The sequence below is a fragment of the Canis aureus genome, chromosome 20, assembly GCF_053574225.1.
Source record: "Canis aureus isolate CA01 chromosome 20, VMU_Caureus_v.1.0, whole genome shotgun sequence".
Classification (NCBI taxonomy): Eukaryota; Metazoa; Chordata; class Mammalia; order Carnivora; family Canidae; genus Canis; species Canis aureus.
The window spans coordinates 32996347-33014491 of NC_135630.1; the positions used below are offsets into that span (position 1 = coordinate 32996347).

At 44.1% G+C, this 18145-nt stretch overlaps 1 protein-coding gene across 2 annotated transcripts in view; it reads right to left on the reverse strand.

Moving 5' to 3' along the window:
* Positions 1–16118, reverse strand: part of CNTNAP5 (contactin associated protein family member 5) — a 796713-nt gene extending 780595 nt beyond the window's left edge. The window contains exon 1 of one of the 2 annotated variants that reach the window (XM_077861335.1): positions 15794–16113. In XM_077861335.1, coding sequence (XP_077717461.1) covers positions 15794–15875 — 82 coding nt within the window. In that variant the 5' untranslated portion in view covers positions 15876–16113. Of the gene's footprint in view, positions 1–15793 lie in introns of both variants that reach the window. The other variant, XM_077861336.1, reaches the window with a different exon arrangement.
* Positions 16119–18145: the final 2027 nt, after the last annotated feature.

Genomic DNA, 18145 nt, shown 5'->3' on the forward strand with positions numbered 1-18145 from the left:
CGACAGATCTAAACAGAGTTTCTCAGACTTTGGCTACCATGACATTTTGGGCTAGATACTAATCTGCTTGTCTATTGTGGTGTATGTTCCTGTGCCTTATTGCATGCTTACTAATATCCCTGGCTCCTCTACCCACTAGATACAGTAGCAAGACTCCAGATGTGACAACTGAAAATGTCTCCAGACATTGACAAATGTCTCCTAAGGCAAAATCACCTCCAGTTGAGAACTACTGATCTAATACTACCAGGTTGATTTTTTTTTTTTTTAAGAGAAGCACAAACTAAGCTAATTGACATTGAGCACATATGTGTCTTGTATAGGCATGTATGCACAACAAACACATGTAAACAATGACAAAGGAACTTCCCAATGCCTTTGGCTTCTTCTAGGAATTAAATCTTCCTAGCACAAGGGATCCCTAGGTGGCGCAGCGGTTTGGCACCTGCCTTCGGCCTAGGGCGCGATCCTGGAGACCCGGGATCGAATCCCACATCGGGCTCCCAGTGCAGGGAGCCTGCTTCTCCCTCTGCCTGTGTCTCTGCCCCTCTCTCTCTCTCTGTGACTATCATAAATAAATAAAAATTTTAAAAAAATAAAATAAAAAAATAAATCTTCCTAGCACAAAAAAGCAGAAGTGATACCTTGGCTTTGGTTGCTAATCTGGAACAAGAATTGGAAGGTGTGTAACATGAGAGTTTCACTGGACACCAAGTGAGGTATTTTTATTTCCCCATTTACAAAATGACATTATTTTCCCAATGAAGCCACAAAATGCTTAGCTATAGGAACCCAATAAATCAAATTGAATTTTCCAATAAAGTTGATACTTATACAGAAAACATAGAAATCTTTAGCCCAAACAATGTATCAACAAGGTTGAGAACATCAATAGAGTTATACATTCTCCACTTAAATTGATTTTGTTTCACTTGCTCCAATGTCTTGGATTAACTTTACTAATGAATTTTCACAGTGGTCTATTCCCTTGACTACTAAGCCATGGCCTGTGTTTAATTATGATATTCTTTCCTAAGTGCAGATCTTTTATCAGACCGTTAACAGCAGGAAAAGATTTGCTGACATGACAGCTAAACTAATCCATCTTATTTATAAAGGACAAAATCAGGAATGCAATGTGTGTGAATATTTGTACAGAAAAGCATATCTACATTCCATACATATATGACAGCACATAGCACCTGTCACAATTATACTTTCATTTAAGCGTCTTATCAATTCATTTTAAGGCAGAACATTACTTTGTGTGTGTGTGCATGTGTGTGTATAAATATAAGCATATATTTGATAACTCAGTACCCCAGATTAATAAAACAGCGATGACAAGGACAACAGGAAATATTTATATTGTAGACTCACAATTTTAGAAAAAATATTAAGCTGGTTTGATATAGTTAAAAAGTGCCAAAACATGTGATACTAACTTTTCTAAATAAAGAAGCAAGCGCTTCACACACACACACACACACACACACACACACACACAGAGGCTTCAAAACACATGCCATAAGGTTATTTCAAGACAAAAATTCAATGGCTCAAAACCAAAAGAACCACTTTGTGATTTTATGTCTCTTCCTATATTCTTCATGTAATTAGATCATTGTTGAAGGAGCTTTGTGTTTTTGACGTAGTAGTATCTTGGCCTAAATAAATTCCAAGGCCAAGGTGCTTATTAATCCCATGTATACTCATCCATATGCTCAAGTATCATCATCTCCCAATTACATTACTGAAATGTCAAGCTGAATATATTAGAAGATTTGCATTCTGTCCACTAGGTAAAAGAACTCGTGAAAGAACTATAAAAAAATAACGACATTAAATTGGGATGCAAAAGATGCTTGCTTGAACGTTACCCTGAAACAGAGCAGCCACAGTAGGACATGTCTGTGTGCCTCCCCCAGCATTTATCCAACTTCTTGGCAAAACATATTCGATTTCAGAAAATAAATAGATATTAATTTCCATCCAAATGCCCATTTCAATTCATTATCTACAGAGGTAAATATTCACAAAGGTGACACCCAAGTCAATATTGACCTTGGGGGATAATAAATTTTGACATTTGCCAGAATAAGCAGTTCGCAAAGAGTGTATACACATGTAAAACTCTACCTGGTATATTAACCATGAAGGAAAACTCAAATATATAATATATATGTGTATGCATATATTATCTTAAATTATTTATTATATTAAATTCTATTAAGAATGCAGAGCAAGAGCATTTGGAGTTCACTAGGCGTTTTATTTTCTTATAAAAGTACAGTGCAGATCTAAATGCAATATGATTTTCTAATGCATGGAACTGTAAGCAAACCTATAAGCATGTGATTACAATTGACTGTCTAGCCCGCATCAGCATCAGGAACCAAGGCTGAATCGGAGGCATGCAACAGTTTTATTTAATTGGTACACCTTTACCACTGCTAGCCACGTTAATTAACATGAGGGAGCACATGGAGAGGACTTCACTGATGGAGGCAGAAGGTCTATTTTTCTCACAAAAGTTAAGAGGTGGAGGCATGAGCTTATGCCTCCTTTAACACATGGTGAAATGCGTGCCAGCGTTCAGGGGTTTGCCTCCATCCTGTCCCTTATGCAGGCTTGCTATCTGCACTTCCTTTTGCTTTAAGATTTTATTTATTTGAGAGAGACAGAGATAGAGAGAGCAAGAACAGGGAGAAAGAGAAACAGGCTCCTGCTGAGAAGGGAGCCTGATGTGAGGCTCGAACCCAGGACCCCAGGATCATGATCTGAGCCAAAGGTAGATGCTTAACTGCCTAAGCCATTGAGGCACTGCTGCACTTGGGTTTTACGTAAAGTATCTGTGCTTTAATTCAGTCCTGCAAGTAGTTTACTTTGCTATTCATTGTGTGGCTAACATGAAATACCTTCTTTTGAGAAGGTCCCAAGGGAATATCTGGGATAGAAGGGATGAAGGTGGATAGCTCAAAGGCCTTTACAACATAATATTTCGTTAAGAAGAGCAACTGACTGTTCACTGAAGAGACCCAAATGAAGAGACACACCCTGGATAAGCTACTCTGTTTTATAATCCGTAGATGCCAGTAAGATTCTCTTGTCCAAAGACTTATATAAAATAGCATCAGGACAGAAAATAGATTTTAAGGGGTTAAAAGTAGGCACTTGGGTAGAGATAATATTTAACATATTTCATAACCTCAACAACAAATTAAGTGTTGCAAAGCAGGTGCAGGTGGTAAGCACCCAGGTGGACTTGCTGCAGGCACACAGCCAAATGTTGGCCACCATGGAGGGCACCATCCCCCTCTTCCTCAAAACTTTCCTCTGCCTAATCACTTTTTTGCATAAAATTATAAACTTAGAAATTCTTGCAATTAAGTCTTAGGCTTCATTCACATGGTACTTCCACGAAGAATCAGAAAGAGAAGAGGAGATTGAGCGTCCCATTTCTCCAAAACAGCAATCATTTCTTTCGCATACAGAAATTCAATGTAAGAGTTCATTTGGGAAGCAAAAAATTTCTGCTCCTGAAATACATTTTAATATTTAAGGCCTTATTCTTTGAAACACTGATTCTTTCTGAGAGCTAGAACACAGCATCTGTGAATTGCCTCCACGTGAGTTCCTTTGAGATTCTCTGTTTCCTTTCTGGACAGCCATTGCTAGAGAAAGAAAGGCAAGAGTCTCTTGTCAGGGTGCCAGCCGACAACCAAGTTACTTAGCCTCTCTAAACCCTAGCAAGAAGGTCCACTGAGACAAGAAAATATCTGAAAAAGAGGACAAAGGAGACACACGAAGACATACCTTACAGCTGAGCCTAGCAATAGCCCAGATCACAAGGACAAGCACAGCAGAGCTGAGGAAGAAAGCAAAACATTGCGTGGCCTGGCTTTCCACACAGCATGTGATAAACATAAGTTCACACATGGGCTGGTCCTCTTCGATCAAGTAAACACCGCAAGGACAGCAGGGCAGATGCTCATCACCTCATCTAGTTCATGGCAAAGAATAATGGTATGTGGTACACACTTGTTAAACTCGCCCTCCCATCTATACCCACTGGATGAAAGGAGGTTTGGGGCCATGTGGGGGATGAACTCTGTAGCCCAAAGATGCAGAACAGATCTGAAGGCCATCCAATCTTTGTTTTATTTGAACCTGTGACTAAGTATTGCAAATAGGGTTTTTCTTATTACCACAAACTTAAAAAAAAAAAAAAAGAACACACATCTAGAAAATTCTAGAAGCAGTGCAGTATGATGCAGATGAGAAAAAAAAAAGAATACTGCACTTACAGAGGAAGATCCCAAAGGAGCTTGAAATAGGAGCAGACACACTGACAGTGGGCATTGATCATGGAATCCACAAGGCTGTTAGTGATAGTGGAGCCTGGCCACAGGGATTCGATGGTGCAAGCTTTAAGGAGTAACACAATCAACTTTTACATATAGCTTGATGTACAGGAGCTAATTGCCACAGAGACTTGTATATGTGGGGGAAAGGACTGAGAAGTTAGGAAAAGCTTACCTCCAGACTGGGAGGAATTGGTAGGTCTAGCCAGACAAGGGTGTTGTCACCCTGGATCAGAGAGAAGACATGGCCTGCAAGGTTAAACATCAGCTTGAGTTCAAGGATGGCTTGGCCTTAGCTGTGGGTTCAAGGAAACAGCAAGCAGAGGGAAAACAAGGACAGACTTTGCAGCCAGCAAAACATGGACTATAATGCCAGTGTGATTACCTCCTCACTCTTTGATATTGGGTAAATAACCTGACCATCCAAGCCAGTACATCCTCAGTCGCCAATGGAGAGGAGGAAGGTTGTGGTTAGGAATAGACTGAGACCTTATCAGGTACCACCCCTGGCACCAGGTGGAGGTTTGGAAGCCCTGACAATGAAGAAACACATTACTTAACTTTATCTCTAATCTCCAGTGTTCCAACATTCTAATCTGCTGGATTCATTTCTTTTGATTGTGTCAAAAGGCTCCTGATTGTTGTAGAATGAGAGGCATTAATCTCTCTTTCAATATCCTGGTGAGCTCAGCCCGTCTCCAATCAGAAAGAATCTGCCCTGTTGACCCCAATCCTGTCACCCGGCAGAGCTCATTCACTCGAAGGTAAACCTCATACATGTGGCCACACATAGCCCGGGGACTGCAGTGGGGTGCAGCACGGACCTGGAGGGGGCTGTGGGCACTTCTTGCCCACAGCCCCTGCAAACAGCGACATTTCTAGTCACTTCGCAGGCTTGTGGGTTTCCTTCTCTCCTGCGAATTGATAAGCAACCCTCACCTCCCATTATTGATTAACTGTAATGTGCAGCTCACAGAGCAGTCACAGTTGATGGCAAATGAAGCAGCTGTTGTTCCAAGGTGAGAGGAGAACAGGGAAGTTGTTCTTCACACAGGAACCCTAGAAGGCATAGGCAGGGAGACAGAGCCAAAAAGCTCAGACCTGTACCTCCAGGCCTATGTGGCCCTCTGCCATGGGTTAAGTGAATGAACTTTGCTCATCAATTTTTAATTGGAGATCCTGGGAAGCTTTTTTTCTTATCGTAATATAAACATGGCTATAATGCAGAGCAGAATGTAAATTTGCCTGAGAGCTTAAGACAAAAATTCAAGAAATTACATGCTTCAGTAGCTACTTGAGGGAGAATTGAGAATCCTCTGGGCTTTCCTGAACTTTCTTTTTTTATTTTTCCTGGTGAGAGGCATTTCAATAAAAATGTTTGAAAAGGGTTAATTTCAGGAGGTGCCTGGGTGGCTCAGTTGGTTAAGATCTGCCTTTGGCTCAGGTCATGATCTCAGGGTCCTGGGAATGAGCCTGGAATTGCACTCCCTGCTCAGGGGGGAGTCGCTTCTCCCTCTCCCATTGCTCCTTCCCCTTCTCCTGCTCCTGTGCAAGCAGGAGTGCTCTCTCCACCCCGCCCCTCAAATAAATAAAATCTCTTAAAAAAGAAAAGTATTAGCATTGGCCATAACACACAAAACCAAGTCACTTATGAAATGTTGACTGAGGCAGGCCAAGTGAAGGAAGAGAGACAGAGCTAGAGAAGGAACTGAGAAAGAGGAAAAGGTAGAAGAACTTGAAGAGAGGGATGGAACAAGGGGAAAGAAAAGGAGGGAGCATTAGGAAGCAGGCAAGTTGATGCAAAGGTAAAGAAACACTGAAGACAAGGAAGCAGAGAGAAAATATATTGAAACAGGAAAGGCTGCTTAAGAAATTGATCAAGAACAGAGTGGAGGGGCCATGGTGCCTTGGCAATGTTTTGAAGAGATACTGTTCTGCTTTATTGTTGTTCCTGGGGCTATGTGGACAGGGATCCCGAATCCCCCAACAATGGATAGTCACTGAACCAGAGTCTTCAGGAATGCACACAGACATGAATGCACAGCAGGCATTTCACAAATATTTTCGAAGCAATGAATGAATGAATGATTCACTTGCAAATGGACAAGACACTTATAATACACTAATCATTGTACAAGCACCTGATTTTTAACTCAACATTAACGAGAGCATGTCTATTATTTATCTATACAACATAGGGTCAGCGGTGCAAAAGAGAAACCTTCTCCCAAACTCTTGCCTGAGCCTCCTGCAAATGGAGGGCTTTAGACACAGGGAACACTGCACACATATTCCTGCCCAGGTTCTCTGGATTTTCTCAAGGTCTGACCAAGGATGCTGCCCCTAGAATGCTGATGTTATCTGCAAGGGTGAGCTTTACAGCGAGTGGGTCCACAGCCCAGAAGCGGGGGTCATACTCTCACAGAGCTCAGGAATCAAGTGAGGTATGCAGACAATCATATTTCTGTCAGGTGGAGACTGATTCTGCCCACAGTCCCCCTGAAATTGGAATTAAAATGAGAACAAATTTCTGTTTGTCGTGGCAATCACTCAGCTGTCTGCTCACCCAGTTGAAGGGAGAGTGAGTTCTCCTTTTGCTTGAGAATCGAAACGTCTTTGCCCTAACTTGTATCATAACTGATTTTGAGAGAATTCATGGTGAGGTTCATAGTAATTATAGTAATAGGCTTAACTATTAATTCCTACATCATATGTATTTTATGTATACAGAGTAATTCATGTTCTCCTCATACTATGTTTACAAGGTCCATGTTAGTACCCATAGGGAATGTTTGCTGAGTGAGAATGAAATCAACCCACAACCATGTGACATATGCCCTTTTGGCTCTTCTTCATCAACTCATTGCCCACCTGCTTGGAATATGGAGGGTCCTGGGTGAAATCAAGAAGTTGGCAACACTTGTCTTAGACACTTTGAACATCCCTATTCTTTGCCATTCCCCCATTGAAAATATTCTCTTCTTTTCCTTCAGATACCCAGCACTATCTCTTCCATTAACTTTTTTTTTTTTTTTTTTCTGGAAAAGGTCTGTTCCTCAGTCAAGAATACTTCCAGGGATCCCTGGGTGGTGCAGCGGTTTGGCGCCTGCCTTTGGCCCGGGGCGCGATCCTGGAGGCCCGGGATCGAATCCCACATCGGGCTCCCGGTGCATGGAGCCTGCTTCTCCCTCTGCCTATGTCTCTGCCTCTCTCTCTCTCTGTGTGACTATCATAAATAAATAAAAAAATTAAAAAAAAAAAAAAAGAATACTTCCACATGCCTATACATCCCTGTATTTTCTCTCCCAGTGGGGCTTTGTGTCCAGGTTTATCTCCATGCTTTCCCCCATATTTACAGATTCAGGGCACTGATGAAGTTGGCGGAAGAGCTGTTTGGGGACAGATGGATAGGGGGTGTTGGAATCAAGTGGGCTTTCCCAAGTGTCCTGTGGGTGGCAGATCCCTGTCAGGCCTACCCTTAGAATAGGCCTCGATGGGAGGTTTCACATTTGGTGACTGTGCCCACATACTTTATAACAAGGAAACACTAGAATCCAACAGACTTTTTTTTTCTTCCCCTCCTCTCACATCTGAACACAATCATGAGCTCAGGGAACAGCCAATGGCAATACCAAAAATACACGGCCACGTGACAGAGAGAGAAGTGGGAAAGAGAGGGAGGGAGAGTCACAGGGAGGGAGAGAGGACAGGGCAGGGGGTGGAGAGGGGGAGAACTGAACATGTATATTCAGCAAACAGTGGCCTAGCCTAGACTAACACCTACAAGCATCTGTCTGTTAGGCGAATTTCGTTAAACTGCTATTTGCCTTGGACTGTCTTCAAAGGGATATTTCTGCTTCCAAAGGTGGATAGTTAAAAATAATATACATCATGAGTGTGTTTTGGCATTTCCCTTTCATTTTCCCCCCTAACTTCAACATTACTGTTGTCATCCTTTAAAACTCAATCAATTCAGCTGATCCAGTGAACAGATGGCATTAATCAACCCCCAAGAATATGCACAAAAGCAATTAGAAATGTAGAGACATGGAATTTATGCCAGCAAATCGATTACCAATGATAGCAAATCAACGTGGCACACCCAACTGCCCCTTGTTTCTCTTTCCAAAGAGCAACCACTGATAGTAGAAATGATCCCTGGCTTACCGCACCCCCCCCCCCCCCGCCAGAAGGGGATCCAGAACAGAAACACTGAGGTTTAATTACACATTTCTTAATGACTAGTTCTCACTCTGCTGACAAAAATCGGTATAATTTACAGACTAGAAGATGCATCAGAATGATGGATACAGACAGCGTATGCTATATAGTGTCATGCAAATATGAAATATACTGCTCTGAGAATATGGTCGTTTGGTATTCCCAGAGAAGAACTTCATTTCAGAGAACAGAGCACCTTTTCTAGCATCTATAGCTCTCATTTGTCAAAAACAATGGTAGCAGCTATAGAATACATTTTAACCACAAATCTGTGCCTTCTATGAGTTTACTAGTTCATATATCCCTACATTTTCAATGTTCCTGGCCATTATTTTCCTTCTGGTTCTTTGTGACCTTTGCAGATTCTGAAACTTCCTTCTTCAGGCTCTTATTTATTATTACCTAAGTTACTGTGATAAGCTCTTAACTAGTTTTCCAGCTACTAGGGTTGGTCCGGTCCAGTCTATCCTTCACACAGTGATTTTTTTAAAAACAAGTATCTTATTCTGTATTATCAATTATATACACAAAAATCCTTCAATGAAACTTCATAGCTTGAACAGTAAAAATAAGACACCCCCTCCTTACCAATTTCCCTCATTTCTTTTTCTAAACTTCTGCTTCCTAGCCCCTCCCAAAAGTAGTCACTACGACACTCCTCACTCTCAAGCCTTCACACAAAAAACCTGTGATAGTCTCCCCCCATTCCTCCAATGAGTGAAGTGTGACTTTGTTCAAGACTTGCCTTCCATCTTGCTTCCCTTGGAGAGCCTGCAGTGACACCCCAGCCAGTTTGAGATGCTCATTTTGTGCCTCACATTACACCTTGCACTTATCTTTGTTAGAGCATTTATCACTTTGACATGATTAAAGATTTATTTTTCTGGTTATCCGTGTTTAAAGTTCTTGAGATCATGGATAGTCCATGATCTCTTCTTATCTGTATTTCTCCTGTTTCTAGAAAAACTGGAGTTTAGGAAAGAGAGCCTTCATTTGGGACACATTTTTTCAATAAGTTTTTCAAATGGATAACACGCACAAACTATTGATATATAAAACTTCCAACCACAGCTTAGAGAGAGAATACCAGAGGTTCAGGATAGTGTCATTGGGGTCAGGTTATCGGTTTGCAATAAAATACAGTCTTTCCAGTAATTTACTATTAAAGCCATATTAAACAGCATTCAAACTTTTCCTTTTTATACTGAACTCTGGGCTATGAAGAAAGATTTTCATAGCTATATATTTGTGTATTTTCAGCTACATAGGAAGTGATTGTTAAAATTGCAAAAGCAATTTAATAAAATGAGATCAAACGCAGTACTGAGGTCAGATCTTCTTAGCATTTCTAAGACAATAATAAGTAATACTTTCTAGTTAAAAAAATAAATCAAATATACTTAAAAAGTCTACAACAGGGCCATAAAAAGATTTCTTTGTTGTTTAGAAATGGAAATTCTTAGTTGGAAACCATTCACTGATTCATCCATTCATTCATTCAATGTTTTAGGTATTGAATATAGACACTGAAATGAAATATGATAATCAGGGAGCTTTGCATCTACTTGGGGAGAAAAGGATTATAAGAAAGTGCTATGGACATACCGTAAGTCATGCATAGAGGCACTTAGCCTAATGCGGGGAATGCGCACGCGTGTGTGTGTGTGTGTGTGTGCGCGCGCATGCGCGTGTGCTCATGCACATACCTCTGTAACTGGAGAAAGTGAGGGCAGGTAAAAAATGGAAAAGGATAACTAGACCATGCAGAAAGAATACACAAAAAAATGCAAGTGGGATGCAGGATAGTATGGCTTGCTTGTAGAATGTGGAGTTCCCTAAATTGGAAATTAGGGGACAGAGCAGGAATTGTGGACATGCAATTTAGAGCATTAGGCAGGGCCAGATCAGAAATAGCCCTGTACAGGGAGATGGGGCTCATACCTGCTATTTAATTAATACATTTGGCCTAACATCTAGAGACTTAGAAGACATGATGCCAACAGAGGTAGCTTCCGTAGTGTGTGTGTGTGTGTGTGTGTGTGGTCACAAGTCCTCATCAAGGCTATGCTCTTCCATAATCTAGTATTTTACTGAAACTTGTAAAAGAAAACTAAAGTATCTGGCGCTCATCTCGATGTGAGGCCCCTTATCTTTGACCATAGTGATGTCAGGCATCTTACATCAAATCTATCTTTTCTCCTTTCCTTTCCTTTTTCCTTTTTCCTTTTTCCTTTTTTTTCCTTTCCTTCTTCCTTTCCTTCCCTTTCCTTTCCTTTCCTTTCCTTTCCTTTCCTTTCCTTTCCTTTCCAAGGGTTAACTCAGGAGTTGGCTCTGGTGGAAACTGCTACCTCCCTGCCCTTTGTTATGGATTGAGGTATAGAGACTAACCTTAGGGATCCTAAGACAACTTGCAGGCTCAAAAAGCCCCCAATTGCATGCATGGGAATTAATTTCATATCTTGCAGAGTCTGATCTTTGGACATAGGTAGAGGCCCAGATCCTGATTTTTTTTTCCATTGCATAGCTTTATGATCCTGGGAAATTATTAACTTCTATTAACCTTAAATTTACTCATCTGTAAACTGAATTTAATAAAGTCTACCTAGCTGTACTGCCTTGCCAAATTATGTAGACATGGTATATGAAGTGAGAGATATAAAGAGCACAGCAGTTAGTAGGAATTCAAACCCTATTATGTTGTTATTCTAAATATAATTGCTTAACAATTTAGAATACGACCATCCCAGAAGTATCCAAATGGAATGACCAGTAGGCAACATCAGGAAAGGCAAAACTACATTAGGACTCGATAGGGCCTTGAATAACTATTTGATCCAACTCCTTCAATTAACACACCATGATCATTAAGATAAGTCGATAACCTCTACAAGGATACTTTCTGGAAAGTGTCAGAGTTTTGATGAATGAAGACAGCTTCCCTTATGTATTAAAAATGCCATTATTGGCTCCAAATGAGTACACTGAATCTTCCAAACAAAATTCCGTTGAGTGAATGACTACTGTATTATGATCTTTGTGGTAACTAGACTTTCTCCCCACCTTCCTAACTAACGAGGATAATTAGCTTTGTACATGCAAGCCATATTTCAGCAGAGTTCTGGCATACAAACTAAAGAGCTCTGGATCACCAACTAAAGCTTTTAGGAAAATTTCAAATGATGTAACATTATTTTGTTTCGTAACAAATGGGCACAGAAAAGTAAAGTGATGTAGGTAAGGCAAACTAGGTCAAATAAAAGAAAGGAGAGGCTACTGGGAAGAGCAGGGGGAAAAAAGAAAACTTCAAGTTAGAATACAGCTACCATTTGAATGAGAATAGGGGCTGGAGTGAGGTTATTCTAATGGAAACTAATTTTCTCACAATTCTGTACCCTAGTGTGGACACTGTTCTAGTTTTTCATTTACCTGTTCCGACTGTGGAAATACCAATCTGGTCTGGAGATGAGGGCTATGAGGGATCGAAGCGAAAGAGAGTTCACATGGATTGTCAAAGATGAGCCTGTTCAACCATGGGAAAACCTTTAGGACTCTTTCAAATGAGCATTATAGTGCTTCCTTCACTTCTGCTGATGGTAAATGCCACAAAAGCACACCGCACTTTCCTGCTGAAAAAAAAAAAATCAGCCTGATCTTTGTTTATTTATAATATTACCTATTGATTGGGTTTGTGCCTAAGCTTCAGATAACTCCGGGTATACTGCATCTCTTTATTTAACGGTGTTTATGAATATGATGGACATCCTTGTATATTTTAGATGAAGTTCTGTCTGTGATGAAAGGCATCGTCAGAGAATAAAGAGTTTTTTCTTTCTTTCTCAAGGCTGTTATCTCTGTGAACCTGACATGCACCACCAAACAGTTAAGATGCTTGGAGATCATTCAAAGTGACTTGCTGGGTCAAAATTAAGGCTGTCATAACCACATAGCATCTGAATATTGGCCAAAATAAAGAGTGACCCTGTAAGTACCCCATGCATTGCTCTGATCTTCTGAATGCAATTTCTTCCATTATCAATCTTCCAACACACTTAATATTTGAAGAATCTCCTCAGTCAAATACTGAGCTGCTATTCTGTTTGGGAGAAGATACATATCTCAATTGCTGCTTTATACCCAAGCCTGCGAGCACAGCAAAGTTCCATAACTGTACGGGCATTTGACATGTTAGCTGTGGCATAACTAGGGCTAAAACCGGTCAGCATTTCAAACTCTCAGTTTCACTTGAACCAGCTCTCAAGCCACATTGTTTCTTCTTGCGTCAACGGAGTTGATATTATATGTAAAATGGTTTTTCATTTAACACTGGCCTATCAGAGCTACATTCAAAATTAACTAATTCCCTGAGGGTAAACCCAAAGGAAATGTTGTAGCTACTTAATATCCTGAAAATCTGGAATGGGGGAATTTCCAGACTTTTTATTACTGGTTGGTAATTATGTTCTCTGCACAGATTCATAATAGCTATTCTGTAGCTGGCCTCCTAACCTGACTTTAATTTTGTTTAATTAGAAACTTATAAAATCTATAATCGGGTAAGCATTCATTTCTCTCTTGCAGACAAATGCCCAAGTTTTGGTCAGATTATGAGAAAATTAAACACACACACACATACATTCCACACGCAACAATGTAATAATAAAATATTATTATTGGAATAATACGATCAGTTAAAAGTTGTTTTTATTTGAACAAAGTTCACAAGCATACTTTGATACCATGGAGCGTCTCAGGCAAATAACCCATTTATAGGGCTACTTTCACAAATGACATAAAATGTTATCTCTAAAAAATAAAAATCTTGAAAAAATTTATCCAAATAATCTATAAACTTCCACAAATTGACTATTTGAAAAGAGATTTACCTTCCTCAATACATACATATAAATGTTAACGGATTGTAGATAAATAGTAAACCAGATCCCTAAATTTAATGGATAAAGTATGTGGACAGTTGAAGTCTGGAAGAATTGCGCAATATTAATTTTTTTTTTTCCTTAGTAGTTCTGCATCACAGGTTCTAAAGACCACCAAGATAAACTGAGTTGAGAAGTAATTTTCTGCTGTCATGCTATTGTATTAACACATTTTGTTCAGCATAATAAAAAAAATTATCATTATTCTTTAAGAACATGGACCCCAAAATATCTAGCAAGGAGCGTGCATTCAATTGAAATGTTGATTGGAAACTGGGGAAATTAAACTGTCACTGATGAAATACTAAAGCTCATTATCACAAAGTTCCATTTTAAATGTTGAGAATTAGCTTTATTGCTGCATCAGTAATGATAAGCATGAGCCTTAAATCCACGCCATTTGGGTTTTATGAGCATTATTACAACATATTAACCATAATTCAATTAATTTACAGAAATTGGCATTCTACAATTTATTTTTTCCCTTACTCTTAAGAAAAGATGCTACATCAGGAAGCCCCAACCATATTCCTATAGAGTATGTTCTATCTATTTTACCCTTACTCCTCTCCCCACCTTTGTGGATCTTCAAAATATTCACTATTTCCAGATAGGTAAATGCGCTAAGGGAAAAACAGCTCTTTGGCTGCTGCACCTTTGCATCATTAGGACAATACTGACCTCTAGTGTTTTAGGAGGTAGAGAGGCTAGCTCAGCACCATGCCTAACTTCCTCTAACTAAACCACTTAATGTTTTTCTAAAGCACCATGGGAACTATTTCACTTAAAAGAAGGAGGAGGAGGAGGGGAGGAGGAGGAGGAGGAGGAGGAGGAGGAGGAGGAGGAGGAGGAGGAGGAGGAGGAGAAGAAGAGAAACATCAGATTGTCACCTTTTCCTACCTATTCTCTGAAATGATTTCTACACTAAGTCCCTCTGGCTCCTCCCTTTTTGAGAGGATGACCTCTTCAGCACTCCTTTAGTAGAATACTAACTTTGATAAAATCTTGATAAGGCATTACCACTAACTACAGATTCTGAATCTCCAAAACTTCCAATCACAGACAGAAACACTGGCTCTGCTTTGGATCATTTTCAGTAAACAACATTTGTCTAATTGTCTTCCCTTGAGGTGCAACTCTGAGTTGAGTATCTCTTACTCAAGGTAAGAGATAGGAGGACCCACAAGTACTAAGTAGTCTTCCTATCTTTCTCTAAGAATGATGCTATGTTCCAATATAGATAAGCGTTTCTGAGGTTCCTGGGTGGGTGGGTGGGTGGGTAGCAGACAGGGGAGTTAAGCCTAGAAACTCAAGGAACCTTGATAAACCATCTTTGGAAAGAACACAGATGGCTTAATTGCGTTCTTTCTCATTTAGGAGTTTCCAAGCTGGAAAAAACTTCCCTCTCTCCGCCTAGAGAGGCAGCTGAGCAATTGAGCTTGAACCTCCGATGGCTCTAGCGATTTATTCAACTTTGACGAACTCGGTTCTTTAAATACACAGTGCAGGTGGCGGATCCCCAGGTGTCCAGCCTTCCTGCCTATTAAATTAAATGCCCTGCACTTGCTGAGGTTAGGGCTTGGACGACGGAGTGCACACTTAGTGCATGCTCATTATGGGTTCTTTGGCACAAAGATTTTGGGGGTGGAGTGTGCATCAAAGCTCTTCCTCCTGTAACAGGGGCAGCCATTGATCTTGTGGTTTGACTACCCTGGGCCATGACTCTTAGGCCAAAACTCCCAATCCTGTTAAACCGGTGCCAGTTGGTTGCACGATGCCCCACCTGGAGCCCTCGGCCTGGGGGAGAGCGGAGAGCCCTGCCTCGAGGAACTGGGCGTAGCGCAGACCCCGGGCGGCCGCATTCGGGGAAGAGCCTCTGCCACCGAGTGCAGCGGCTGGGAGCATCCCTGGCTCTGGAGCACAGCCCTCGGCGCGAGCAAGCCGAACGCCGGGCCCTGCTCCGGAACGGCTCGGCGGAGACCAGACAGGCGTGAGGCTCAGGGGAGAGAACCTTCCCTTCTCCTCGAACTTTGCGATTCCGGGAGGAGCGGGGGAATTCAGCGGGGCCGGCTCCCCCGAGCCCGGCCAACTTTTGGGATGGTTTGCGCGACAGAACCACGGCGGCCAGCACCCCCCTTCCCTTCTCCTCCGCTCGGAGCGGACACCGGCGAGGCTGCTCGGACGGTGGCGAGTCCCTCCCGGCGCCGGCGCTCCCCGCCCCGCCCGCCCCGGCCCGGCCCGGCCCCGGCCCCCGCCCCCGCCCCGGGCACTCACAGTTGGTCGCCGACGATCCCAAATGCCACAAGCCGGAGAGCAGCAAAGTGAAGACGCCGGTCAGCCGTGGCACAGAATCCATTTCCCCGAGCGAGCGAGCGAGCGGTCCCCCCACCGAGTCCCGGATCTGCAGGCGCCAGCCGCGGCTTCTTGTGTGCGCGCGTGTCTGTGTGTCCGTCCCTCCGTCCTCGGCGCCGCCTGACCCCCTCCCGCCCCCCCGGAGGAGACTCTCGGCTTCACTCCATCCCGTGTCCGGGCGGGCCACCGAAAGCCTGGCGGGCTCTGCCTCGGAGCTGCGGCTGAAGCTACGGTCGGGGCGCACCTGCCCCGCGCCCGCCGCGCCCCGCGCCCGCCGCGCCCCGCGCCCGCCTCCCGGTGCGGATCCGAGCCCCGCGCCAACCCCGGGCGGCGAGCGAGCGAGCGAGCGGGCGGCCCCTGCACCCCGGCCCCCGGCGCTGCGATCCGCACCCGCGCCGGCCGCTCCTTATAGGCGAGCGGGGCGCGCGGCACCGCCCCCGGCCAGGCCCGCCCCGCGCTCGCCTATGAGAGCGGCCTGGGCGGGTCCTCGGCGCGCTCGGGCGCCCCGGCTCCAGGCCCCGCGCCGCTGCCCTGCGCCCCGGCTGCCCGGGCCGGGCCCTCTCCCCCCGCCCCGCCTCCCCCCGCCCCGCCCGGGGGCCGCCGAGAGGCACCGACGCCTGCGCCCGGGCCTCGGGGACGCTGCTGCCCGACTTGGAAGACACGACGCATCAGCAGGAGCGAATTTCCCAGGGAAGGCTTGGCAGCGAGCTAACGAGAGGCTCTTTTTTTTTTTTTTTTTTTTTTTTTTTTTTTTTGAGACGAGAGGGAAGACTTGAATCACTGAATGACGCGCGCGGCCTCCCTCCGCGTTTGCCCCCAGCCTGGAGGGTCGGCGGGCGCCGGCGGCACCGGGGTTCTGGCTCCGCTCGGCCCGGCCCGCGCCCCCGCCCCGCGCCCGCCGCTCGCACTCCCAGGGCGGCCGCATCCAGGCGCCCTCCCCGCGGTCGGCGCGCAGCTTGGGCGGGCACCGGGGGCTCTCGGTTCCCAAGGGAGGGGGCACGGATCAGGGGAGGTAACGGTGCGAACCAGGGTGGGGTCTGGTTGGCTTCTGAGGCCGGAGACCCGCCCCCCGCCCCCCGCACACCCCTCTTCCCGCTCCTGCGGAGGGATTTCAGTTTAAAGGGGGGGGGGGGGTGGAGGGGGGAGTTGTGGCTTCTTCCTAGAAGCTTCCTTTGGAAACTCTGGTTCTGTCTTTGGCTTCTGGTTCACATCTGGGGACTCTCCTGCTTTACCATAAATCAATTTATTTTGTTCTTATTGGAAGCTGTCAGAGAGCTGCCAAACCTTAACAAAATGAAGGGCCATAATGACTTCTCCTCCGTGAGGCTCACAATCAAGTTAGGCTCAGAATCCCCTCAGAGGCTGTTGACGCCCCCTCTGCCCTCCCCACCACCCGGCAGCAGCGCCCGGGCACACTGAGCTCACGCTGCAGGCTCCGGACAGCGGTCCCGGCCTTCAGCTCTCAGCTGCACGGGGACCGCAGGGGGAGCTGCTGCAGGAACCCTGAGCTGAACCTCGTGGTTTTGGTTAGGGTTGGACTCAGGGCATTGGAATACTAAAAGGGAGTTGAGTGACTGTTGGATTTGCGAGACCATTATCTTATTAGAGGAAAAAAAAAAAAAAAAAGAATTCGGAGGGGCCTTTCACCCGTAATTTACAATGACCCTCTCTCTTGTCTGTAAGCTGCTTCTTCTTTTTTTCTTTTTTTTTTAAAGATTTTATTTGAGAGAGAGAACCAGCGGGGTGGGGGGATACTGGAAAAGGGAGGGGAAGAGAGACAGGCAGACGCCCCGGTGAACAGGGAGGTGGAGCTCAATCCCCAAACCCTGGGATCCTGACCTGATTGGGGGTTTGGGGGGGGGGGTGGAGGGAGCGGTGCTTGCCTATAAGCTTCACACCGAAAAAATTATGTTAGCTACTAGCCTCTTGCACAACCAGAAGACTTCTCCAGCATAGGCTTTACCTGTGGAAGAAAGGCCATCCCAGGAGATGGTGAACTACAACGGATTAAAGCAGAGGTGATTCAAAAAGCTGACCCTGTGGCAGGGGTCTGAGTAAGGAGGGGCCTAGTGTTCAAAGTCAAGCTGATCAGGCCTGCTTTTCCTACTGAGGGCCCCAAGTGGCTGCCACTCATCTTGTGGCCTCTGAGCATTTCGGGTTTAAAAACACCTATGTGGTAGTTTAATCATACGAGAGAGTGTAGGAAAAATATGCACCAGTATCCATCTTTGTATGTTCTTTAACACTTAGACATTCTTTAGAAGAAATAAAATA